General features: G+C 41.0%; 1 protein-coding gene and 1 long non-coding RNA gene across 3 annotated transcripts in view; one reads left to right on the top strand and one right to left on the bottom strand.

Annotated features, from left to right (window-relative positions):
• Positions 1-27,618, top strand: part of LOC146312264 (uncharacterized) — a 249,466-nt gene that overhangs the window by 172,142 nt on the left and 49,706 nt on the right. The window contains exon 3 of the long non-coding RNA XR_014772190.1: positions 8,561-8,704. This is a non-coding gene — a long non-coding RNA (uncharacterized LOC146312264). The remainder of the gene's footprint in view (positions 1-8,560; positions 8,705-27,618) is intronic.
• pmp22b (peripheral myelin protein 22b) lies at positions 12,216-26,759 on the bottom strand. Of its 2 annotated transcripts, none has more exons than XM_084740470.1 (5): positions 26,582-26,759; positions 21,430-21,520; positions 21,110-21,203; positions 16,294-16,434; positions 12,216-14,682 (listed from the first exon to the last, which is right to left on the bottom strand). In XM_084740470.1, the coding sequence occupies exons 2-5, from the start codon at positions 21,505-21,507 to the stop codon at positions 14,522-14,524; spliced, it is 474 nt and encodes a 157-aa protein (XP_084596596.1). In that variant the 5' UTR covers positions 21,508-21,520; positions 26,582-26,759; the 3' UTR covers positions 12,216-14,521. The 2 variants fall into 2 exon arrangements, with proteins under 2 accessions (XP_084596596.1, XP_084596595.1); XM_084740469.1 differs by lacking the exon at positions 26,582-26,759 and adding an exon at positions 22,188-22,350.

Genomic DNA, 27,618 nt, shown 5'->3' with positions numbered 1-27,618 from the left:
TAACTTTCCTCTAATGTTGTGGCAGCTCGTTTTTGGGAAAGTTGACACATTAGTCTCACCAGAGGTTCTGTTCTGGATCAGTGGGAAGCATAAAGCGGAAAGTTAAAGGTTTCTAAATGTTGCTGAATTATTGCTCGCTGCCAGTAAAGGAAAACATTGCTGCAAATATTCTCATGTTAACACCTCCGGTGTGTTTTAGCCTTGGTGGCCCGGTGCTGTCTTGTGCACTCTTGCCAAAATATTGTGGACCATTAACTTTTGATGCAGAGTAAATTACCTCTATGCAAGCACTACAGAGAAGCCCAAAGTCACTTTCATGTATGATTAAGACACTTTTTGTTTGGCCGTTTATTTGATATGACTGCTGAATCTCCCAGTGAAGCACAATTAGCTCCAGTGAAGTGATCAAATGAAGCATTAAAGGACTGATGCCCAGTGAGCAAGAGCAGAGGTGCAGAAGAAATCAGCAGCGGCGTGCGATCGACTTTGTTATGTGCTTATGTTTTTCTTTCCTAATTAACCAGAGTTGTTTCAATGGTCCCAGAGTGCCTACTGACTGGACTAATAGAAATAAAGGCTCTCTAATGGACTGAGGGCAGACTATATTATTTTGCCCTTCAAACTGGCCCCCGGAACACCCCTCAACCAACCACCACGGCCCATTCTTTAAACAACAGCTATAAAAGCCAATGAACCGTAGGAATATGTTTGCCATATGGCCTTTGATTGTTAGGGGGAGAAATAGAAGGAGAACGCAAGAAAGCATAAAGGGGCTGAGTGCTGTGTGTGTGTGTGTGTGTGTTGAGGGGGGTGTCCTCGAAATTCCCAATGCTGCACAGGGCTACGGCAAAGCCTGTGTGAGTGGTGGCAGTGTGAACATTATCCAGACGTTCGTGTGTGTGTGTGTGTGTGTGTGATTTACAGCACTGAACTGCAAGTGCAACAGTTCTGAGGGTCAGGCCAACAGGGGGCTTCACAAACCAGCAGCCCTGCGCAGGAGCATTCACACTGTGCACACACACATACACATGTGGACGTATGTCTGACAGAGGCCCATCAACATGTCTTCGTGATAAATGATCCGCTGTAAGACTTTTTTTTTTTAGAAGCAAAATCAAACCTGTGAAATAAACATCCTTAAACTTCTTTTCATTTTTTCATTTTAATCAAACAAAATAACATCATCATACCATAACATAACCAACTCACTTCCTCTCCCTTTCCAAACATGTAGGAGAGCTTACTTCGGCAAAAGGCCATATCTAGAGTCGGTGTTTTGGTTTGTCCACTCTGGGCTGCAGTAGAAAAATGGTGGATCAACATGGAAGAGGACCCACGTCTTCTGTACATATAAAGGGCTTATTCTAAGAAAAAATAAAATTCCCCTTGTTCATGTAATTAGACACTAATGAAAACTTCCTCATAAATAGTATATTCCATTTCTTACACACCAGACCTTTAAATCAGGAAAACAAATGTTTTCTGATGAAGCACCAATATGAAAGTTAAATTGTACAACATGGAGTTTTGCATTTTAATAATGCAGTTGCCCTCTACCACAAGGTTTTTCAAACAAAGTAGCTTGACGGTTAATTTTTGTTCACATTTCAAAATGTCAGTGGCTTAACAATTAGTCAAAACACTAATCCTCACCTCGGTTGATAATGAAAATAATTGTTTGTCGCAGCGCTAGTTTATTACCAGCCGAGACGGCATGTGGCAGGGATTGTTTTCACCTTGTTCGTCTGCATGTGTGTGTGTGTGTGTCGTCATGACAAAATGTGGTCCAGGACACACCTGATGTAAAAGTAACTACCACAGAAGTGTACGCTGGCAGGTGTTTAAATGACTGTCTGTCTGTGGACAGTTTTGCCAAGTTGATAGTGTCACAATCGTGCAAGATGCAGTTACAAAACAAAACATGTTGACAGGTGGCGATCCCGTCACAGGATGTTTTCTAATGGGATTCTTAAAGAAAACGAAAAATAAAATCACTAAAATAAGGGTTAAAATCAAACTTAAACACAATTTAAAGTAAGACTTATCAATTATTTATGTGTTTTCTTACTCAGATGATGCATTGTCAGTTGATAATTAGCATTTTCTCACTGCTTTCTCTTCACATTCCTCTACTAGAAGTACTCTTTGAGCTCTTCTCATTTCCAGAGGAGAACAGTTCCCTGCAAACTGTGGTGAAAGTGTCTTTGCTGCAGCAGAAAACATCACTTTCTTGATGGGGGATCATATTAAATTATAAAATGTAGTTGGGTGAATGAGCAGAAATAATATTGCATTGAACTAAATAGATTTGCATTTTAATTAGATATTTTTTGAATGCTCGCAAACTGCATGCATATACAGTATACTGTATGTTTTCTCTTTGTTCTGTTGCCATGCATGCATAATAATGCAGCTTGGCCTTTGCGGTGGATATTCATGCCACTGTGTCCTGTCTTATCTTCCCTCCACCCTTTGTCCCAGGATTCCTCAGCTTTCCCAGCTACATGGGCAGTTACCATCCCGACAGTCCCCTCGCTATCAGCCCGGCCCCGCTATCTCCTGATGGGCCATGGCAGACACTCCATTGAGAGAAGATTACAGCATTCATCTTTGTTCTGCTAATCACCCTGTCTCTATTCCATGTACATGAATGGTGGTTGCAGGACATGCAAAAGCTGGGAAAGTAGCTGACTAATTAGGTTTACTAATCACAGTTTCATTAGCCTTTAGGTCAGAATCTCTATGTATGTAAGGACAAAAAGATTTTTCCTCTTAGAGCCTTTCGGTTCAGCTCAGTTATTCAAAAGGAGAGTGATATCATAATTAGAGATTGTGTATGTGCCTTTCAGAGCTGTAAATAAATCATTTGGGTATTCATCTCAGGGTGTCCTTTAAGAGTTCGAGGACATGCTTTGTTGATGCTGCTGAGACAGATTTGTCCCCGCAAAAGAAAAGACATTCGGTGCTCCCACTCGCACTGTCCAGATAGTGGCAGCAAAGATGTTACTTGGCACTGAAACACAGGGCATAAGATATTTTATTTGTCATTGTAGACATACAAGAAAATTCTCTTTGGTACCTCTTGTACCCTCTCTGGAGGTACTATCCAGAACCTTTCCACCTTGTACGGGCACTAACAAGAACCCATCCACAGGCCACCAACATCCCCGTTCTGTTTCAAACATGTAATTTTGAACCATTTTGGGCATTTCCACCAAAAAACCCCGACAATTCGATTCCCTGCTGGAACCAAAGATAGTGTGATTTCCATGGGAACTAAAGTTGGCATGTCATATTTTACAGGTTCTTGTGAATTGTGCAACACCCTCTGTTGATGACATCCGTGATAACAATGGTTCCACTGAAAACTGGTGGAAATGTGGGTTGGTTTGCTAGATAGCACAAAGGTTCTGAGAACCTTGACCAGAACCAGTTCAATAGTCACAGAAAATTTGGTAGAGACCTACCTAGAATCCAACATAAAATGTTGTCATTAGAAGCATTTGTGAATGGTTCCACCCAGAACCCCTTATGAGAGGTTCTACAGAAAACGCTTCTTTGGTGTCATGGGTCCACTCAGAACCCTCTCTGGTGGAAACATGGGCTGGTCCACTAAATAGCAGCAAGGGTTATTGAATCTTGAATGGAACTGGCCCAAGAACCACAGCTATTTTGGTGGAAAAGGGGCTCCAGGGGGTTCTAGAGAAAACCTTTTTATATTTCAGTGGTTTCATCAAAAAAAAACACCCATTATTTTATAAGTGTTCCATATTTAATCTCTTGTCTTCCAAGGGTCGAAGAAAAATATGGTTCTTTTGGATGAAAATTCAAAGAGAAATTTCAAAGAGCCTTTTGACAAAAAGGTTTACAGAAGCAAATGGTTCTGGATAGACCCTCAGCCCTTCAGGAGCCACCCTTTTGGAACCCTCATTTCTAAGAACGTGGGTTTGCCGGCGCCATGCACTTCGCTGAACTTCACGGAGGCCGTGCGTGGCTTTTTGCTGGTCCGTGCAGAAGAGGTGCACACCAAGAGGAATTTGATCTTCTAATTCTTTGTCATCCCAGAAGCGTCCCAGCAGTTTTATCTGTGGCTCATATAGCTGTCTGCTCCTGCTCCATCTGGCTGATTTAGAGCCCGTTGCCCTCAATGATGGGCACAGAACTTGCTGCACTCAGATGTTAAGTCCAATGTTGCGGCTCCTTAATGTTATTGCCCCTATCTCTCAATCTGTGCTGCGTGAGTGTGCGTCCGTACATGTGTACAATCACTTGATGGCGTCTTGTTTGTGTGTGTGCGTGTGCAATAGTAGAATGGAATGGAGAGATCGTAAAAAAAGTATCTGCATAACCCCCAATGAATGGGCCTGTCAGGGTTTAAAATGCAGCACAGCTCCAAATAACTTGGCTGCTGAGTATTCCATTCTCATAGGAGGCCCTGTTATTGCCTGGGGAATTTATGAGGCTTCATCTACACCATTCAGGGAGCTTTTACCGCCGTCCATCCAACCAGTATGAAGCTTTACTGGACCTCATGAGATCTGTCTCTGTCTGTCTGTCTGCCCGCTGAGAGTAAAAGCAGCTTTGTTCACTCTGCTTATCACCGAGCCTGAAACCTTCTGGCTGCTCTTTTTGTCTACTGCAGCTCACGATTTTGCAGCTATTCCTGTGTGTCTTTGTGTGTGAGAATGGTGCAAGTATTAAATGCTATGATTACGATGATACATCACCTTTGTTATTTGCTCCATATAGAGCTGAGAAATTCCTATGGCGCCCTTTTGATAGCCAGTTGCATTGAAATGTTAAGGCAGGCAGATGCTTTGACTGTCTCGTGTGGCATGTGTCTATCATGTTGGTCATACATGACTTCTTGTCATTTATGCTACGACCCATATGATCTATACTGGTTAGATTGGCTGTCAGAGTTTTTCAGCTTAAAGAGATAGTAGATGGCGGTTGACACGCCCCCAGTTTGGAGAAGCAGCAGGAATACTGGTGCAAGAAGCTGAGCAATGTCCTGCTGTGGACATTTCAGCCACCTAAAAGTTGTATGTGTATAATATATTTAGTGTTCCCAGTGACTAATTTCCCTGTTGATGAAAAAGAAATGTTTAATTTAGAAGACCAAGTAGTCTACAAGGGAGAAAATACTCAGAAACTTAAATTTAAAATTGAGCAAAATTTATTGAATGATAATTTTAAATGTTGTCAGACAAAATATGTGTGTCTGTGTGTGTATTAAGAGCCACTTGAGGCCATTACTCACTTTCTATAATTGCGCATCATCCATTAAAGCATGAAAATAAGTCATTAAATGCGTTTTCTTTTCAGACCAAGCAGGATTGCACATGAGCAGCCTGTTCTCCTTGCAGGTTAACATCCATCTGTGCTGGGCCGACTGATTACACGCCAGTTTATTCAGATACAACTTGATTTTTGTTTTCTAGATCACATCTTTGTTGCAACAGTTAATCAGCGTTGTACATTGCCGAATTGGAGGCCTGCAGACCACCATCAACTGTAGGTAATACACTGACTACAGATAAGTACCTCATACAATCTCACTCCAAAAGCTCTGAACGATTCCTTTAAGAATCATCGATCTTTCAAGACAACCTCTTGATTCAGATGTGTGTGGCTCAACTGGCCCATCAATATAAGAGTTACAAGCTCCACTTGAGTTTCACGAGGCAGAGAGCGAGCCGTTTTGTTGGCTATCATATGTTCACTGATGTCCTCCAGCTGCCAAAGGTGCATTCACTGTTGCTAAAGTCATCATCCAGCCACATTGAAAGACCGAGAGGCACATTTCCACCACAAAGGCACCACAGTCCGTCTGATTGTGCCGCGTCCAGCACGCTGCCTCGCCTCCTCCGCTCTTTCATCGCCGATAACGTGATTAGTGCCTCAGTGTCAGTGCATGTTGGTGGAAGTGATGTTGATGTATGGCAGAAGCTGAAGTTGATTTACTCCTCGACTTCACTGGCTGCCAATCTTTGCTTTATTTCCTGAGCATGACGGACGCCCACGGGGTCAGGGGTCAGGTATGTGTGGTGGTGACCTTGACCCAGTCTTGACCTTGAGAATGGGTTGGTATGGTTGGGTATTGGAAAGTGTTGCGTCTGTAGGTTCAATAAGTCCTTCTGTTCCAGATGACAAATGAATGGCTGTGTCATTGGGGAAAAAGACTAAAAAAAAAAAAACACACTTTGACCCCTTCAAACAGCGCTCCAGGGAAAGTTGGGCCCTGAATCCGCTCTTGGGGTTATGGCTCGGCCCCCAGCGGCCGGGGATCATGTTCCTAACTAACCTCCAGACATCCGCAGGGATTTATGGACCCACTAGGCGAGACGTACACCTTGGATCGGGGTCAACTTTGATGGGGCATAGGCAAGTATTGTGTAGGGGTGGAAAAAGAGAGAATGTATGCATGCACCCATGTGAAAATTAAATATTAATTTAAATTAATTAAATAAATTTATATTGAAGTGCACTCTTTGAAAGCACACTAACAGTGCAGGCTATTATAAAGAACTTCACAAAAGTTTTCAAAAGTAAACTAATTTACTAGAATTAAGTATTTACAATTAATTTTCAAATACCACTTTAACATTTGCAAAATTAGTGTATTTATTTTTCGTACACTGAAGTTAAGTTTAATGACATCTATTTTAAAATACAATCTTACTAGTACACTTTAAATATACTTCAAGTTAAGAAAAAAGTAAATGCATACTTGTATTAACGTTTATTTGGTTCTGATACTTTTTCTAAAGAATTGAAGTACAGCCTATATTGTGCACTTTTTGTGAACATATTTAAAAACTGAAACAAACCAAAAAAATTGTTAACCATTATTCACAGAACATTATTAACAAAATAAAACATCTTTATAAGGTAAACACTTTCAAAATAAATCTGTCATCAGTATCTATTGAGGTAAGGTTCTCAACTTATTAATTTTACAGTATTTTACAGACTTTAAAGTTCAAATATACTTTAAATTTAGCCAAAAAAGTGAAAGTATACTTTTGTATTAAAGAACTGTATTGCTAACACACAAGTGTAGTACTTTTTTACCTGGGTATGCCTGCACATGTGATGCATATGTCCGCATGCTTGCGTGTGAACATGCGAGTGTGTTTATGCCTGTGCTAAAGTGTAGGAGGTCAGCTCTCCATGTGATCTGACCAGCTAATCTAAATCTAATCTTAGCCAGCTGCACGTCCTCGGCCCCTTCAGCCCCATCTCCTTCTTTCTTCTCCAGCTGAGGGAGAAAATTATTAAAGCTACAAATTACCAAGACCCAGAGGTTCTTCCACCGGTGGTGATAGCAAGCAGATGGCAGCAAGACGAGGAGAGACCCTGCCCTCCTCCCCAGCCCCAGCCCCGTTACATAAAGCACCATTTGCATTTCATGAGCCTTAATTGCTTCTGTTGCCCTCCTCCCCACCGGCTCCGCGATTTTGTGCCTGTCACCGTGCACCCCTGCACCCTTCGAAGGAGCTGTGATAGATTAAGGTGGACCTTCTGTTTGCATCCCCCTCATTGTGTTCCAGAAATTAGAAAGTATTATCTCCCAGTAGGCTCGAGGTAAAAAAAAAAAAAAAAAAAAAATGAACAGGGTGCAGGAGGTGATAGTGACATTGGATGGGATAGGACAAGACAGGGGGAGTTTTTTCAGCATTAATGGGAAAAGTGATTGTTTTAAAAGCTTGTCTTTGACTCCGTGATGACAAAGCAATGATGTGTGGAACCCCCAGACACCTATTAAGCACTAAGGTAATAATGCGTATCAGTCAATACTTGACAGAAACGATGCACTAATTTCATGCTTTCTTCTTTTTAAGTCGCTCTTTTGCCGTTTTTATGTATCAATGGACAATTAAACTGTGTGCAAAAATACTGCTTGAGAAAAGAGTGTCTAAACGTAGGAGTTTATGGTTTATCGAGCTGCTGATAACCAGGTGGCTTTTAAATCAAACGGCTGCTGTGACAGAATGTTGATCTGTCATCATCACTATAGTTAATGTGACAGCGACTGGACGATTCTTTCTAGACTGCTGCTGGTGCAGGATGACGTGATGAATATGTCTGGTGTCTGTCTGCTTTGTCCCGACACACATTTGTTGTCATTGTGTTTTTATACGTGTGGATGTCCAGATTTTAAATACCAGGTCAGGAGGCAAACAGATAAGAGAGACAGGAGTAAATGTTGCACAAGTCGGCTCTCATCCATTAAGCTTCTTTTTCTCTTTTTTCTATATTTGTTTCACTAACGGTTATAAGTTTTGGATACATCAGATGTAAATATGGATAAGCTGCACCACATTGGCTGCAAGTTTAAGCAGTCAAAGTAAGATTAACATTTTGGTAAATAAACTAAATGATGGGTACCACATATATATGCAGATATACACATAATAAACTAAAACTTAAATTGATTCATGGCACATGAATTTGCATGTATAGTTCCAGCATGCAAGTAATATACAAACATGCATATGCATGTGTACGTAACTTTGGTATTCTTTAACCAGAACCCTTTTTGTTTTTGTGTTAGATGTGAAAATATTGTGAGAGGAGCGAGAGGGAGGTCGAACATCAGAGAAGCAGCGCCACCCAGGTGAACTGAGGGTTTATATTGATCAAAGAACCGAAGTTGGTGATTGTTGGAGCAGTGGAAAGACGAGCCAAGGTGCTTTTGGTGAGTTTTTTTTCTGTTAAGTTTGAATGAAATGTGTTTTATGATGATAAAATTCCTGTTTCTATAAAGGGAGTTTGGATGAGTTCGGCTGTTTCTTTTTAAACAAACATCCTACTCTGTTACAAAAAAGAAAAGGTCTTTCTCTGTAGGGATTCTTTCCATAATGTTGTCACACTTATAATAAGCTGAGCCTGTCAGTGGTGAAAACAAACACTTTCAGTGGATTTACTTTGATGTTACACAGTTGCCCATTAGAACTTCACTGTCGCTTAGTTTCACTTCTGCTTGCTGTAGCGCTCTCTGTCAATACTGGACCAATTTGAAAAATTGCAGTCCTCATTACTCACTTAGACACAAAGTACCAAAGTTACCCTTCAAAAGAAAGTTCTGAATAAATCCGTGGAGAAACATTGAATACAGATACTCCCCTGCAGAGCACGAGGGGTCAATCAGTAGTTTGAAAGAATGAAAATTATGTGAATCATCTCAGATCTCAACCCAAATGAACACCTACTGGGAGACACTTTCTTTATTTTGCACAACCCAAGAGGTAACAGTTGCCATTTTGAGATACTGGCAACCAGTTCCTGCCTTTGGTTGGCGTCTGTGGTAACCATGGTGCATAAAACTGGGGGTCTCAGGGGGTCTGAGACACCTCACTTAACACTTGAGACCCCCTGAAAGCCTCAACTGTGAGACTTTTGGGAGTCTCTGACAAAAAAACTTTAAAAAGCTGTCTAGATCTTTTAAAATCTTACTATGTCCAGTATTCATTATTCAACATTGATTCAGATACATGAATACAAAAATACATTGTTTTGATATTTACGCTTACGTATACAAACTTGTTTTGGGGACGGCCTTCTGGTTAGGTTACTGACATGTTACTGTGAGAAACATTCTTTTATGTCATGTTTATTTTTTTTGTCATTAAGCTAAACTATGACTGCATAGTATCTTAATTACAGAAAATATACCATATTTTTAATTTTGGCAACCAAAAGCTGATGCATGGTTCCCAGCCTGGCAGCCACTTTAAAACATTTAGTCAAATTAATTTATTGTTAACTAACCTGATCTGAAGGCCAGCAGATTGAGACTGTAAACTACATCTTATCCTCTAGATCTGAATGACTTTAACTACCAGTGAAGCAGAGTTTTGTTAAATCTGCGCTCATTCAGATGTTTGGTTCGCTGGTTAAAAACACAAACTGCTTGACCCATGATCTACCTCAGTCCGTACCCCTTTCTTGCATATTTTACTTTGTAACACAGTGATCTTAATATATTGCGTCTGAATTTATCAAATGATCTATCAAATGCAGAAGAGGCCTTTGTCCTCTGCCTTCTCCTCTAATGATGTGTTTTGCCATAAGAGCCTTCATAATGGCTCTGGAGGAGGAGGAGGAGCGTTCATTAGATTGACTGAAGGGTAATAGAGAGCAGACAAGCAAGAGGAATCACCGCTCTCTATCACGTGCATGCATACTAATGGAGGAGGGCATCCACCCACATAAACAAGCTGAGTTCTAGACCAGGCTTAATGATCATATATTGAATTAATGAGGTTTAACACATTTTAATAAGAAAAAATTATCTGCTAAGCCCAAGAGACATTGAAACTCCCACTCCCTCCAGACTATCATAGTGGATTTAACTGTAGTGCTCTTATTTCACCACATGGGGGCGGTGTTTGCCAAGCTAGTGTGGTAAATTAATTTTGTTGCTGTTCCTATATGCATCCAGCAGATGGTGGCACTCCAAAGGATATGGTTTTTGAGGACGTGATAAACAATATATCAAGATTTTGTGCATGTAATAATACTAATGCATCCAAAAAATAAGACCTCAGGGGATAAAAAATATGCATCTGGAGATAAAGATTTTCCCAGACACTCAAAACTGAATTAACAGACACAAACACACAGACACCAGAATGCAGTGTCCCCATTTCACCCAGTGCTAGTATGTCAGAGGCGGAGGCAGTGGGAGGCTGTGACCTCTCAAGCCTGCAACAAGAATCCTCTTTGTGAGAGTACTCTTTCATTGCTGGAGATTTAGATACCTATCATCAGCTCAGGGTAGGAGTGCTTGTTATGGACTGACTGTTGTCTTAAAAAGGACTGGATTATCATCACAAACCATTAGGCATAATCTGTAAGCACTGGTTATGACAGTTGAGTCTTTTATCATCGTAACAGGCAGGTTGGGCCTCTCTAAAAATGGAGCGGCCGTGTTGGATGTCTGTGTAATCAGCAGGCGATGTGATGGGGGATGCTGTCCCTTTTGTTAGCAAAATAACCAAAATGCACCCCTCTTCCATCCCCTAGTAGCAGAGAGAGTGCAGATGGGTTGTTTAGTTGAATATGTCAGGCTGCATTTCCACCCACAGTACCTGAAAGTTTTAGTCCAAAGAACTACTTTTCAAGAAACTAAAAGATGTGTTTAATCTGGTGTTTTCTGCACTTTCACTTCAGTATATGGACCAACAAAAATAAGGCAAATAATTGTTATTATGACTTACAAAAAGCAATGACTGTTTTTATATGTCATTGTTGTGGATGACTGTACAATGATGATTGTGGTCGGTCCATCTGTTGTATGTTTTCTTTTATAAATCCATGTTTATGTCTTAAGATTTTTTTTATTTAAATGCTGCAAGTACTCAATCAATCAGAAATTCCCTGTGCTTTTGAAAAATACAGCACCTGAACAAGGACGTTTTTTTTTTGGAAGTAAATTAATGTCGCAGAAACTGAATTTAGACCCCTGTCCCTGCAGTAGAAACACAGTTAGTTCCTCCAAAGGTTCCTAGTTCCTGGGGAAAGCTCCTGCAGTGGAAATGCAGCTTTAGTCCAGTCTGCCTGACTCACTCATGCTTTATCTGAATCAGGTTTGTGCAAGTAAGAATCTATAGCCACCTTTCCACTGCAGGGACTCAGGTATAACTTAAGTTCTGGGATTGGTTGAGCACTCACAGCATTTTATTTCGGCCACCATTTTAAAAAATCTGCAGCTACAAACCAGTTTGTGTTTTGACAAATTAACATGTAAGTTACAAATGAAAGAATGTGAGAGGTAGACTTGTTGTACAGTTGCATGCAAAAATTACGTGTGCATGAATAATTAATGGAGTAATTTGACCAATGTTTGCAGGTCTAAACACAACAAGTTGATTGAACCTTTTATGTTCTTAAAAAATAGATCCTGTGTCTAAAACTTTTGGGTAATTTGGGTGAAAATGTGTCTAATGGCCCCTTCCATGGCTCTGAAATATCAGTAAATTCATGGCGCTGTCTGTGGTTCTGAAGTAGCAGACAGATTTCTAAGTCTTGCCCTTCTGTCATTTTCGTCTTGGATCTATGATATTCTGACTTTTCAGAGTCAAAAGAGTTGTTTATGGGCAACAAGTCATGGTTGAACAAAACGAACAGGGTCAATCCCTCTTGTTGAAAATGAACAAGTCTCCTACTGTGTGTAGTGGTATTGAAAGACACAAAAAGCTCCATGGTGGTGGTAAGAAACATCCTTTAATGATTAAACTCAAAGTAGCTTTGGTAATATCAAGAGCATTTGGAAGTTTAGGTGTAAACATGGCATTGACAATTGAACTGTTGTTTTACACAAAATCGTAGGGCAGTTGTCATTAGAGGCAAACTCTTCTAACTGAACCCATTAATGAGCATCATGCTACAGTAAAAACCACAGCAGACTAGCTAATGTAAGCTCTGAATTAAATACTTTAATCCACCACAACATAGCTCCGTTTCGGATTAGGCTGCAGGATCTCACAGGGAGATGTCAAGTGGAGGACAGACCGTTGCTTTACAGCACTCAAGACACGTCCAAGTCCTCTTATTTCTGATGCTAGCAGAGACACTGTTGACACTGAAACACTAGCTGCATGTTTTGAATAACTGGCGTCGGGTGCAAACCGCCATGCCTTTGCTCCAGTGTGTGTAACACAAGTCGCATACAGCGTTTGCAACCGCATGCACAAGGCAGCTTATTTGATCTACCAGCATACGATCGCATACTGTAAGGCAGACTCGCTTGGCTAGACTGTACACAGGAATTTACATGCTGCATTTCATTTGCTGACATCTTTGATCCATCTCATAGCACACAGTATGAACATGCAGCTGCTGTCGATCAAAAACGGTTCAGAATTTGCTTCCATTTTAAAGCCTATTCCCATTTTCTGGCAGTTTTGTAGCACAGAGATGCATGTTTCAGAGTTTACAGGCAGACAGCATCAGAACAAGCCTACAAAACGACTCGAAAATTCTGCATTATGTAATAATTTCTTGCTCCACATGCATCAAATGTTAGTGTGTAGTGAATCCAGTCCCTTGTAACAGTGGAATACACAGTATTAGATAATGTGAGAGTAGTTTTATTGAGTACGTGAGTGTTTTTTTTTTTTTTTTGGCTAGATTGTCACCAACATCTGTTATGCACAACATATAAACAGTGTTTCATACAGTAGAAGAGAAAAACATCTAGACGTCAGTGGGCAGAGACTGCAGCATGTCAAACTTCAAGTATGTGAAACAGACATTTGTATCATCACTGCAAACTTCTCTGTCCTTTTTCTTCTCACATGTAGAGTTAATATGTTTCTCCTATCGTCTGGTATTTTCTTATATGGCTTCAACTCGGTGGCATTTGTTTCTAGTAGTGTTAAATGTATACTTGTTTATTTCCGTCGGCTATAATGCCCCATTGTGTTATTTTTTTAAGGTATTCTAGTAAATAGGCATTTTGGCTTCTTGAGACTAACACAAACATCAAAATGAGGGAAAATGAAGGCAAAAATAAAGCTTATTTAAAGCAGTTTCACTAGGATCCAACTCACAGAATAATACTGACATTCCAAATGACTTTTGACTTCATCAGTATACCACCCCAAACTGAATTATTATTAATTTTTACAGTAGCTGATGAAGAAAAAAAAAAAATCAGACACTGCAATGTGAAATAGGCTGTGTTCCCTAAAGAAGCAGTCAGGCACTGTGTGTACAAGTGTACCTCTGTCTGATTCTCAACTTTAATTCATGGCAAGCTGTTTGACTCTAAACAATAACAAAGTAACTCTGTTGTAAATGTTTGCTATCAGTAAGAGGAATGATAAATACATAGCACCATCTTTTGTTGAAAGTAAGAAATAGAAAAAAAAAAAAAATACCGAAAATAAAAACACTGAAACTTGAAAATTCACAAATAGAAAAAGGACCAAATCTATGTTTTCATGGCTATGCTACGTCCATGGATGTTACCACTCTTTTTGTAAAGCAAGCCCATCAAAAAAAAAAGTCTTCTTCTAATCCTTCTATTTCTATACATGCACTTTGGTTAATATACTTCGAGAAACTTTTTTTTTTTTTTTTACTAATTCTTTGGCAATTACCAAAACGAAAAGGCAACAAAAAAAAGAGAACACAACAAAATAGCATCTAATTATTTCATCATTACAAACAAACACGAGGCACTTAATCAGCTAAAACAAAGCTCATACAAGTATCCGTTGACATGGCAACACAAAAACTATGTACATATATGTAAAAAGTGTTATAAATAGGTTTTAAACCATAGATACTATATACATCTTTTAACTGAGACAGTATTGGTTGTTTTTGTGTTGGTTTGCATGTTGATTTTTGGTATTACCCTCCCTCGCTGTGATCTGGGTGGATTGGCCTGGTGGCTCCATTGGCCATTGGTGCTCATGGCATCAGAACCTATTCTTCAGAGGGGGACTGATGACACTTGCAGTTGGGCAGGGGGTTACTGGGAACACTGGGATGGAGTGATGGCTCATTCTCGCTTCCTCAAGATGACATAGATGAGTCCGCTGATCAGCGCCAACGGGAAGGCGACCCACGCCAGGATGTAGGAGTAGCCAAAGGCGTCTGTCTCCGGCACCCAGTCCGGACTCATCACCGTGTAGATGATGGCTCCGCTCATCACGAACAAACCTGCAGGGCGGAAAAAAATTGAGCACTGAGCAACACTGGACATCGTCTCGTTCAATTATCAGATCATATTTCTCTGCAGTGTTGTGCTCTCTTTTTTCTGTCCTGAGCTGAACCCCGTCTGCCGACGGAGGCGAGTGGGTCAGAGTTTCCCAGAAAGCGTCCCTGCAACATTACATCACAGTGTTTCATGCTTATGGAGCTCCAGTCCAGCCTTCGCAAGCCTTTCCTGCCCTGCCCACCTCCCTGGTCTGACATGGCATGTTTTGTTTGTCGGACCCCCGCGCCGTCAGCCTTCCTGACATTTCAACTTGCGCAGCTGGCAGTCTGCCCACTGTCATTCCTGTTTGGCTGAGTGGGCACCTGGGTGCTCGGCAATGCGCTGGCACCGTATAGAGAGCAAACCTGGGATGTTGGGAAAGGGCTGCCAAGAGAGGACACAATGGACTGGCAGTGGAGCTGCTCTCTGGCCAAAGGGCATGAAGTACAATAGACAAGTGGAGCATTAAACCATTAGTGACTGGCTCAGACTCTCTTAATTTGATTCTCTGCCACAAAAGACACAGACTGAGTATCTGCCGTTGGTTGTCTGTGTAGGTGGAGTTGTGTGGTGTATTTTCAGACCACTCAAGTGGTATTGTACTAATTGAGCGAATCAGAGTAATGTTGGAAAGGTTAGTCATTTAGTTGATTTTCAAGTGTTTGTCAAGCAAAAGTGCTGAAATGTTTAATTTCTCAAATGTAAAATGTTGCTGCCTTTCTTTGTCTTATATATAAAACTGACCCAATCCTAAGTCCCACACCCTTTCACTTCATGCTCTAATAACAGCTGAGCAAGGTTGGCACCCAGCAGAACCTTAGGTCAGTGTTCTCCTTTCCTGTTTCTTGTGCTTAGATATGCTCAGCTAATCTATGCTGAAAAGAAAAGTGAGCAATAAAAGTGACATAGTAACATCTTAAGCTAGTTAATGTTAGCAAAATGATAGCTAACTACCTGGCTAAACTGTATCAGTCGTTAGGTAGCTAGTACCGTCTGATAAATATTGTTAGAGAAATGCAGTCATGCATAGCAGGGACAAAACCTTTCACAAAACCTTTCTGGGGTTCCCTTTTAGACTCAATTGTTAGCAAGCTAGTTAGCACTAACATTAGCTAACTTAAGATGTGACTCTATATATGTCCCTTTAACAGGTCCCCCAGCAACATCTTTTAACCATCTTAAAAATTCGTTTTTCTTCTCAACATGGACAAGCCTATGCACGTAGTATATCTGAGTTCAGCAAACAGGAAAAGAGAACGTTGACGTGAGGTTTCGCCAAGCTTGCTCAGCTGTTACTGGAGCACAATCGAAGGCCCTTGGTTGAACAAAAGAAGCAATTTGAAGAGGTCACCTTGGAATGTGAGATACGTGATTATATTATCACAGAAACCATACATTAATCTTGCCATCAGTCTGCTGCCAGGTCCCGTGAAAAGGGACACTTGGCTGCTGGTCCCCATTCCAACCGGGCCTAACAACTGCGCTGAGGGAAACCCTGTCTTTCTGACATCTATCTGATCCCAGTGATGATGTTGATGGATTTGTGAGGAAGTGTCAAGGGTGCCTGAACTCACTGGCAAGGATCTGGAAGGTTCCAGTGAGGAAGAAGCGTCCACCCTTCTGCAAAGTGAAGAGCTGGCAGAAGAAGAGGAAGAGAGACAGGCAGCTGAAGATGATGGATAGGATCATGAGGGCCTGGACCGCCTGAATCCACTCTGCAGGGGGAAGAAGGAGAGGGGAAGAGAGTGTTGTCAATAACTGACCAGCTATCATCATTATCCAAAGCATCATTCATACATCACATTGACTTAATGAGTGCACGAGAGGGGAAGGGTAAGTGGAGACAAATGAAAAAAAACAAAATGCTAAAGTGTGCTTTGACTGGCCTCATCTCTGCTGAATTTAAGCATCCTCTCAAAGAGAGTGTAATGAGCTAGCCCCTCTGGCTATGTTTACTTCTGGGAATGTGTAATGGATCCATAACAATGAAACCTAGGTATCTTGTTCCTAAAAGCTCTGTGCGCTCCACACAGCAGGACCTATGACTAAATGTTCCACATCGATCGTTGCAGCTAGTCCTCCAAGGCCAGGTTGCCTGCGAGAGGCCATTAACCCATTAGACACCTGTATTGACAGGGAAGACCGTCTATCTGTGCTATCTATGTGAGTGCGTGTGCTTCATTCGTGCCACCATGCCAGGAATCCCAGGACTTCCAAGCAGGGTCTATTTCTTGTCTGAGAGTTATCCATGCTGCCTCCATTGCCTCTCAGGTTTCCTAAGAACACACTATGTCCCTCGCTGTATCTACAAAACTCTTCTTTTTAGCCGTTCCTGCTGGTACTGTCCTATTTTTTTGTGCCATCTGTGCCGTAAAACGCTGCCATGGTCAAGTCCACCCGTTTTTCTTCCTGTCTTACGCTCTTAGGAATAAGGGCTCCACAACAGTTCTTCCTGACGGGCTGAGATTCTTCCCAGAACCCTTTGCTTCTGAGGAACCCTTTTTCTTTGTTTGGGTTCTTTGTAACATTAAAGGTTACAGTAAGAGGAGAACCCTTTTTGGAAGAAAGAGTTCTCCAAAGTCAAAAGTTTTTTCTCAATGTAAACACTGGCGGTTGTAACATAGATTGTCAAAATGATGTATATTTTTTGATTCCTCTTTAAAATAGCATATGGTTCTTTGTAGAACCCTCATAAGAGAAGAGGGATAGAGGTCACACCCTTATGAAATGTATTTTAGACCCCTCGACTGAGTTCTACCTGAAATCCTTGGAATATAAATGGGTTCTTGGTAGAGCAACCTGAGTGGATTCTTGTTTGCACCCTTAGAAGGGAGAATAGAGCCCCCAAAGAAGATTATGATTGCGAACATTACACCATAAAAGCGTTCCCTGCAGGATCTCTCATAGGGGGAACTAGGTAAAACCTTTCACAGATATTTCTAGGTATAACCCTTTATGTTGGGTTGTAGGTCGAACCCTCTGAAAGTGGTCTAAGTGGAACCTTTATAAAAAGTTCTATCCAGATCCAAAGAGGGTTCACTTATGGGGACGAACCAAAGAACCCTACACAGTCCGAGTTAGCACTTTGAATTCTCGGAGTGTTGTATTGGCAGATATTCCAGACAAGGCTATAAAAAGTGGGTCCGTCTGTATTCATGCCGCTGCTGAACTCTGACATTCAAACGTCTGAAGTGTTTCCTCGTCCTCAGGCGTCCGTGGTTTTATTGATTCTCTTGAATTATGTAAATAAAAGCATGTTGTGGTTTAATGGGGGGCACTTACAACATGGAAAAAAAAGGCACGATGCATAATTTATTACCGTTCGCACAACGAAAAGGATGATTAAGTTCTGAGACAGCTTACTTTGTGTGATGTGTTTGACTAACCACATTTTAACACTGTAGGCTAAATTTAAAACACTTCATAACCCCGCAGCTCATTCTGTCTGGGGACACTTACAAAGAATCAGTGCGGGTTTCCAGGAGAAACACTGAGATATCCCTGAATGATTGTGCTGGGTTACCAGTCTGGAGTCGGGTTACGTACAACAACAGCGCTCCAGTGTGTCCCGACGATGATGATTGGCCCGGGGATGAGATATGAGGGGAAACATGACACGCTTGCAAATCTCCATCCAGCACCGGAGCAACAATTAGATTCCACTCTAATGATCCTGTTTGCAGATGTTATATAACACTGTGATAACACTGTGAGAAATGGGTGAAATGTTCCATCCCCTGTCCTATGAATAGTGCTCACCTATAAATACTGACAATACATCACTGCTTTCTGATAAACACACATCTCGTCCTCCTTCCTTCCTTCTCTGACCACTCGCAGGAAACAGTGGCGTGGCGTTTCCTAGCCTGGGGCGCGGCTCGGGGCTCAGAATATCACTGATAAGCAACTGTGAGTCACAGTCAAAAATTTACATGAATGCTTTGGTTAATGATTGTGCAATGACAGAGCATAAAGCCTTTCACTGTAAGTCCAAACAGGAAGATAGCTGTTGATGTTTGCCGTCTCTCCGCCTTCTATTCTGAGGCCCTCTGTGCAACAAAAATAAAACTGCTGTAGTATTTACTTCACCGTGTTTATGTATCATGGGCCTGTGTGGCGGTGGAGGACATTCCTTCTCAAAAAGCTAATTTTAGAGCGAGTAAATTCTATGAAGTAATTTTCCTGGCTGTGAGGGTGTGATGTTTAACTCAAGCTAAGCATACAACAACTATAACATGAATGTCTCTTACTCGCAACAAACTATTGACACTGTGGCCGAGGACGATGCACTTATCTCCCAGTTCAAGTACTATCACGATACTTGGGTGCTGATCCGATACGTATTGCGATTTTTGTTTGCTTCAGTCTTTCTTAGGTTTATTTCAGCAGTATTACTGCTATACTGCATATAAGAGTAGTAAAAAATACTTTTCGAAGTGCTACATTTAACTGTTCGTCATTTCAACAGAGCAGATTTGTTGTTTCATGTTAAGCACGTGAAGTAAAATGGATCCGTTTGTTAAGATGATATTACCGCGATTGCATTGCTAATTTCCGTTAGCACTGGGAATTTCCATTATATGTTAGCACCGAGCTAATGGACTAGTTTTTATTTTGCACTGATGGTTAAGCCATGGTTAGACTATCAAGTCTTAATCTGTAAAGACCAACAGATTATTGGTTTCATGTCCTGGCAATTGCAATTTACATTTTCAAATTCTGCTTTAAGAAGATAGTTTGTTATGGTATCAAGTGTGATGTAATAGTCAGTAAGCTATACTATGTCATCTCTACGTCTGTTGTTTCCTTCAGACATGAGCTGGATGCTGCAACTTGTGGGGTTGGATAGAAGAACAAATACCACTGTAAACAACGCTGTAATCTGATCTGACTAGTTTTTGAAGGTATTTTTTTTTTATTCTGATTTTATGCATATGTTAGATTGTTCCTTATACTATGACAGTTTTCCCAAAATAAGATAAGAAAAAGAGCAATGTATCAACTTGCTTACAGTATCTCAATATATCACAATATATTGAATCGTAACCCTTGTATCGTGATCCGTATCGTATGGCCGGATTCTTGCCAACACGCAGCCCTATCAGACGTCATCGAAATGAAATGCAGCCAATATTTGTGTAACCAAGGCAATGGAAAGGGGGAAACTCAGAAGTTTGAGAAATGCCCTAAATATAACCATGATGACCATGATTATGACTCAGTTCAGAAGGAACTTGATTGCTCAGCAAAGCTTTTAAAAAAAAAAGAAGCTTTTTTGGCCCCCACGTGAGAGGCAGACCACTATCTTCCATCTTCCAAAGCCAAAGCACAGACCCGGGCACTCGCACACACATGTGCCTTCTTAAATAAACACTGTGCGTCAGTGGACTAATGAAAGCAAGTCAAACAAACCGGCTGCGCCATCAAACTACCTGGCAGACTGTGCCGGCGCTGCTGCTGCTGCTGCTGCCGCCCTGACAAAACACACACTGGCTGAGCGCGGCTCATTCTAGACGAGTGACATCACCCAGCTGCAGCCAGCACCTTCTGCACCACAGTGACGGCACATTTAGCAGCAAAACATGCAGCCTCTCAACGGTGATCGCACGTGAACTTGGTGCTGAAGCATTCGTATAAGGTAGGAATATTCAAAAATAGCAGAATCTAAATGTCCATACCCCTGGAAAATCTATGTGGAGGTGCCTGACTGTCTAAATAAATCTCTGAACGCTGCAGCTGCTGCCTTAAATTGTCCCAGTGATCCCTGCAAACCAACACTGGACACTTAGATCTGACACTGGGCGTGACCCACCGTCAGCATGCTATGTTCTGCACGGGATAGTCCAAGGTCTCCCCGCTTTCAAACACTCTGTCACACACGCATACCCACGGAGATCTAAAACTTTAAATACTCTCCGACTGCTGCCCCACCCTGATCGTCCTCCACAACTCCCAAACTCCTGTCACTGAGGGCTCCCTAACATGAGACCTGAATATGGACATCACACCACGACTATTTATACGGCGGCAGCCTATCAGCTCCAGCTTCAAAACAGCACTGCCACATTCTCTGCCCTAGATGGCACCAGAGCGCTGGAGGAGCCGTGACACACCCACATACATCATCAACCGGGTGAATGTTGGATTTCAGCAAGTCATTTCAGTACAATGTCAATGTGGATGGTTTACACTTGTTTCAATGCTATCAAGCTTTTTAGGTTGAGATAATTCTGCCCAAAGTGAACCTGAAAAAGGACTTATCAGTGGAAAAATCCTGAGAATGTATCACAACAACGATAAAAAATTCCAGTATTAGCCCTTGCATTATAAATACAGAGTAAATAATTGGTTAAAGTGGTCTGAAAGGCAAATATTAGGCAGGTGTCTGACCTCCAGTTGATGCTGGGTCACAGTGGAATCCTGTACTGGAAGAAGTGCAGTTTACCCAGAGGTCTGAGGTGCCAGTTTCACTTGACGTCCATACCTGGTGTCAACAACATGCAACTTGTGGTCAGTAATGAGTGAAGAGAGGAGAAAAGTCAAAGACAACTGTAGTAATCAGAAGTGTATCGCAAACTAGGGGGACAAAAAATGAAACATATTTCTTTCTGCAGGTATAAGATGCCAGGAAGCTTCATTGTTGAGGTTTTTAGTCAATTTACATTCATATTTAATCCAAAGGAAAATAAAAAAGAGGCGGTTCTACTCACGCTGACTATTGTGGACACAAACAGGAGCACCAGAGCAGCGACGTGCAGGAGGATGATTCCCAGTAGTAGGAGCAGCATCTTTACAGACGGTCTGAACAGTCAGGAGAAGAGAGAGTGTGAGACTGACTGTGTGTGTTTGTGTGGATGGATGTCAGATCGGTGGGACATGGGTGTGTCGCTGCAGCAGCGCGCTCAAAACGCACAGAGACACTTCATCTGGACCCGTGTCTCTGTCAAATGGTAAACATGTACATTTACCATGATAACATCACATTTAAGAGAACGTTTAGATCCTACGTGGGAAAAGAACTGTCTCCAAGCACCTTTAATTCACATAATTTAGGTTTAATAGCAAGTTTGGCGACATGATTAAACTTTAAAGCTCTTCTCAAGGACTACATCTCTGTAGTCTTTTCTTTTAAAAATTACTTTCTGTACTCTTAAGTTAGTTTTTAATTACTTAAAATGGAGGCAATGTGCGTAAAGATGGCACTTAAAGCGATAATAACCAATTAAAAGAATGTAGCAAATCAAAATTACGCGTAATTTACGATTATTTATCGATCAGAATAAGTTATTAGCGATTAAATAATCTTCATTACAGGCTATGAGCGATGACACATCAATCCTTAGTCTGTGCGCGCAGCGGAGCGGCGGGTATCCCAGCGAAATGTTTCCTTCTTTAATCCGCCAGGACAGACTCTCTGAGCGCAGCTTAATATAAGGAAGTTTAGAAGAAGAGTGCAAAGTCCACTTACTTGGAGCGGGCAGCTGTGTGTATTTCCACAAAAAATAAAAAATAAAAGGTTCAGGCTCGCAAGAAACAAAAGGTTTTTTTTTTTTTTCCCAAACAGAGTCCAACAGTGGTAGTCCCTCAGTCCTGTAAGTCGCTCTCAGACTAGATTGATGCCAGGGGCTGACGTTCTGTTATAAAGTGTCTCATTATGGAAGAACAACGCCCTGCGTGCGTCGCTGCGTCATGGAGTGACCCTCTGGTCCGCAGCCAGGGTTCCCAATATAGATGCTCCATGCGTAATAGCGCATGGGGTTGTTGCCGTAGTTACTGGGTTGCTGTAGTGTGTGTAGTGAGCTGACTGGTCATTGTTTGGCTGTCGTGGTAACTAAAAGCAGCTTTCGAGGGTTTTGTTTTCCTCTATCAGACGCTGAGTCCAGCTTTTACTGCTGTCATTAAAAATGACACTGTACCCTGGAAATCCAGTATTGCATCATTTTCATAGTTTCTCTTTATATTACCGATTTATTGTTTTATTTTAACTTCATTGTCTTATCATATTTTAATTATGCTTGTTTCAGTATCATTATTTTCATATTCTTATCATATACTCTGCACCTTCAGTATTTTTACTTTTTTAAGCACACTTTGTGCTTAAGCTGCAAAGTACTACATAAATAAATTTATCATTATCAGGCTATTATTTTCAGTTAATATAGAATTTGCATATATATTAGGCAGACGTATATCACACATATTTTAAATAATCTTTTTGATATGTATTTAATAGATATCATTAAATAAGAACATATTTGACTTAAACATTTGACAAAATTGGCATTAGATTGCTTAGCCATTTAGACAGCTTGATTAATGTACAACTCGGTATTACTTTATGATAGTCATAAATATATACATACATTTCCAAAATATAGCATTACTAATCATTTGTAAACACTGAACAGTAAAATATATATGAAGGTTGAAAGTAACTAAATGAACTGATAAAAATGGAGGTGATGAAAATGCATATGAATTGAAAAACAGGTAAAAATGGATGTGAAAGGAAAAATGAAGTGACAAGTTGTCAAGCAATTTGATTAATTTGATTCTGATTTGATTAAAGCGGTTAAATGATGATATGTGATTATAAAGAAAACAGTCAGGTTTCATCATTCATCTTTTGTTTAAGGAAAGTGGCTTCAAGGTTGGAGTGATATAAAATAACTAGATTTAAAGAACAATACAGAGTTAATGATGTTGTTACCATGACTTTGTTGTCAATTTTCTCAGCTTTTTGATAATTTGCTTATTGCTTTTGTATCTATATTAGAGTAGATTAAGGTATTCTAGACTTTTTCCACATCAGATACGTCCCTGTAAACTCAGCCTCTTGTTACCATGGCAGTTAGAAACACAAACATTATTGTAGTGTGGCACATGGGGTCTTTTCCCTCTGCTTGTCTATAGTCGGCCTCATGACTCACGGTCAGTATGTGTGAAAGTGTGGATGGGTATGCCCGGCGCACCACCACTGAGAGATAGCATCTGGGGCTCTCCTCTGTTTGACATGACTCATTTCCAGCGGGAGTGAGTGAGATGGCGTCCCACCCTGAACAGGGACTGCTGCCCCCGTTGTTAATGTGTATGTAAAAGTATGCACTGAGGTTAGTTAGTCTTATGAATATGGGTGTTGCAATGAATGGAATTCCAGGAAACACACGCAAGGAGTAAAGGGAGAGGTCGAAACTGTAAATGTTTTTAAGTATGAAGTGACTTCCTTATCTCTGCCTCCCTTTGGATCTTCTGAGTTAAAAGGTTGGAGCAGATTATTTGATTTGTGTATCGATTATTTTCCCTCTTAAATGCGTTTATTTTCTCCTATTTCTTAGCAGGATGTCTTAAAGGGATAGTTCTGATTATTTAAAGTGGGGTTGTATGAGATACTTGTAGATAATAAGTGTATTATCTCCCGTAGACTTTTTGGAGAAGCAGCAGGAGTACTGGTGTAGGAAGAAAGAAATGTACTGCTGTGGACGAGGTCAGCAAGACAGGTTATCTTAGCTACTTAAAAAGGTCCATCTAACAAAGTCAGTATCAGTTTAAGTCTACAATATTTTTAGAATATTTTTACAGCTTTACTTTGCTCTCAGACAGCCTGGTCCGATGGGAAATTGCTGTTATAAAAGCAAACTGTCTCTCTCCTAACCAACCAGACTCCATGGGCAAAATCAGTAAATTTACCGTGCAGAAAATGGGAGTTGCTGCTCAACCGCTGCCTCTAATTGTTAGTCTGTTTTTGCTTTTGGGTGACTTTGGTGTTTCAGAAGCATAGTTTGGATTCACTTAAGTCCCACACTAACACAAACGAACTAACAGATACAGGCAGCAGCTGTTGTGTTCTGTGAAGTAAAATGACTAATTTTCCCTATGGAGTTTGGTTTGTTTGGAGAGAGAGATATTTAGCTCATTATAATTGCAATTTCCTGTCAAAAAAGGCTGTTGGATTGCCTCAGTTACCTCAGTTTAGTACTTCAGACAACCCTACATCAAATAATCCAAAATATCCCTTTAAGAAATAGATTGTCAGTGTAGAGGTCAGCGATAATTTAGCTGAAGCAGATTGTTGGACTGGTTCAGGCATCCTTTCCAAATGCAGTCTGAATGTTATGGATTCCCGATAACACCGGACATATTACGTTCCTAAGTCATCAAACCCACACTCCTTCACTTCTGCAAAACATCAGCAATTAAGTTCACACCTTGCGCCGAAGATACCGGGCTTCCTCGACGGACAGCACATTATGACATGCAAGCTTTCCTCGCATTAGCAGGCTGGTGGAGGAGCTGCCCGACCTCAGATAACCCCCCTGTCAACATCCACTCTCTATTCTTCATCACTTAGCTCACACTTCCTGGACGCCTCCATGTGTGTTTCTCACACCTGCATGAAAACGGAGGCCTTTCTGCTGCGCTCATGTCCACACACCCCTGAAAGAAGGGACAGTTACAAGACCAGATCACAGCCATGAAGTGCTGCTCTAAGTGGGAACTCTGTGGCTGCTCAGCAATCAAAGTACGCTGTCAAAATAAACTGTTTGTTTTAACCTTAAAAAGTTTGTGTCAGGGCTGTCTTAAAAGTTTTAAAATTTTTGTTTCTTGAATTTAAAAAGACAAGTTGAGGTGATGATTAAAAACAAATAGCCTTTCATTGTTTTTATTGTTAGTTCAGTTTTACTTCAGATATTAAATTGGACCACCAAGTTTTGAAATAAACGAAAAAAGTTTTGCCGACGTATAATCTTTAGTAGAGATAATTTAATTTTCTTTTTTAGATGAGCTTTGTTAAATCTTTGAGATTTAGAAACTGAAAAATGTGAACCTTTATATAAAGAAGAAGAGTGAATCATCTCAACAAAAGATTAGTAGTTGGTAAAACTTTCAAAACTTGCATGCTTGCATTTAATAAGTTGATCTCATCATTTCAATGTTTATAAGATCTGAAGTGGTCTGAAAACACTACATTAAATACTAGAAATTTTTTGCTTTAATTAACTTTAATTCCACTAAATTCTTGTATGATTTTTAACAGTGTATGTGACATTCTCAGCGTAATGTAGAAATAGCTCTTTGTCAGATAAGATTGTTCTGTTTGCAGCTGATATCCATTGTGTATTTGAGCTAGTGTGACTCTGGTGTTTATTAAATCGTCGGGCCTTAATTCTGATCACATGAGCCGTGAACCGGTCAACAGTAAAGCTTTACAGTGACTTATAGAGGAGAACTCTTGTTAAAACTGTGGAGTAGCTGTGCAGGCGCTCCCCATTCCCATCCCTTATATGTCAATGTTTGTAAAAGACTGACAATCAGTGGGCCGAGTGGACATGGGAGTGTTAAGTTTACTGTGTTTGTGAAGCCGGGGTTGAAGCCAAACTCTCCGGGGAGAGCCACATAACAAACATTCAGGCCGAGATACTGAATTATGTTACGTCTGGAGCGGCGTTCTAACATTTCACCTCCGTCGTTAAAATGGTACGACTTATCTTCGCGTTAGCGCGGGAGACAGTGAGGGCGCATACCAAAAAAACGTAGATAGGACGCCGGCCAGGGGGCACGGATCTGAAGAGTAGAGATGTGGTAGAGTTACAGTAACTCCATCCACATACCAACACAGAGAAGAGTGTTAAAACAGATGCGGCTGTCATTGCAGGAGAATTCATATAAGATCTGGAAAATAAAAGAGGCAGCAGGGATGATGTTCTAAAAGGGACCTGGTCCTTTGACACAGTTCCATTCTCGTTGATTTTAAAACAATGTGACGGGCTGCTCTCTCTCTCCTGATTGCATTATTTGCAATTTCACTCATCTTGGCTCAACCCACAATCCATTAACTGTGATGAATAAACGGCTCATACTCACACTCGGCAGGCGGACTTTGAGACGGTGGATCCAGCTGATGCTCCTCACGGGTCTGAGGGGAAGGCCTGCAGTGTGTGCGTCACGGGGCCTTCTGCTTTGTGTGTCAGGTTGTCGCAGCTGTCGGTCAAACGAGGGCCAGTCCCAGCGTCCTGTCATCAGCATGTGAAGTGCTACTGTCTGTTGGATCACTGAGATACAGTAGTTTAATAGTTCCCCTCCTACTGCAGCCGTGTCGGAGTCGGACTGCCCCTCTCTCGACTCACGCTGGACTCCTCTGGCCCCGGTCTACCTAAATGTTTACAGACCCAGCGTGGTAGATTCAAACAAACTCACAAACAGCTCTTACATGCATATACATGAGCGTTCTTAATCATAACACAGAAAACATATGATGCCAGCAACAACAATTACAGTTCCTAATTTTAGACTTTTCTTATTTTCACTTATTTTGCTGTGTCTGGGACATGTCCCTGTGTCAGCCTGCTTGGCAGCGCACAGGCTGTGAGGTCACGACTATAAAAACATAGCAGCCAAATATTACATCACATTTTCCATCTCTTTCCTCTGCTCTCGGTCTGTGAGAGCTGCAGAGAGAGAGATACACACATACACACACATCCAATCCACACAAATCCAGCATCGGGCAGAAGGAGTATTAAAAATATATATGTGAAACAATCAGGACCACCATGGGACCTTATTTTAGAAAAAATATGCAGGTATTTAGCAGTGAAAGACAAATATTTTTTAAAATCTCGTTTGAATAGTACCATGAATTAGATGCTTCACATCAAGTCAATTAAGATGCAGTTTGTCACAAAACTGTTAGTATAAGTATAAAGGTAAAATATAAGTTCAAAAATGTGTAATTAGAAGCACCTAAAAGTTGTGTAAGTGACGTCATACCAAACTTGTAGAGACAGTCCCTCTTGCTAGCTTATGGAACCAACTAGAGCTGCAATGATTAGTCAATTAATCGATTAGTTGATCGAAAGAAATCAAATGCCATCTACAGCTGTATCCTGACGAGTAATTAA

Source organism: Lutjanus erythropterus, chromosome 17 (genome assembly GCF_056507025.1).
Source record: "Lutjanus erythropterus isolate fLutEry1 chromosome 17, fLutEry1.hap2, whole genome shotgun sequence".
NCBI lineage: Eukaryota > Metazoa > Chordata > Actinopteri > Lutjaniformes > Lutjanidae > Lutjanus > Lutjanus erythropterus.
Note: the sequence above shows the minus strand (reverse complement) of the source record. Positions and strands in the feature narration are given on the sequence as shown.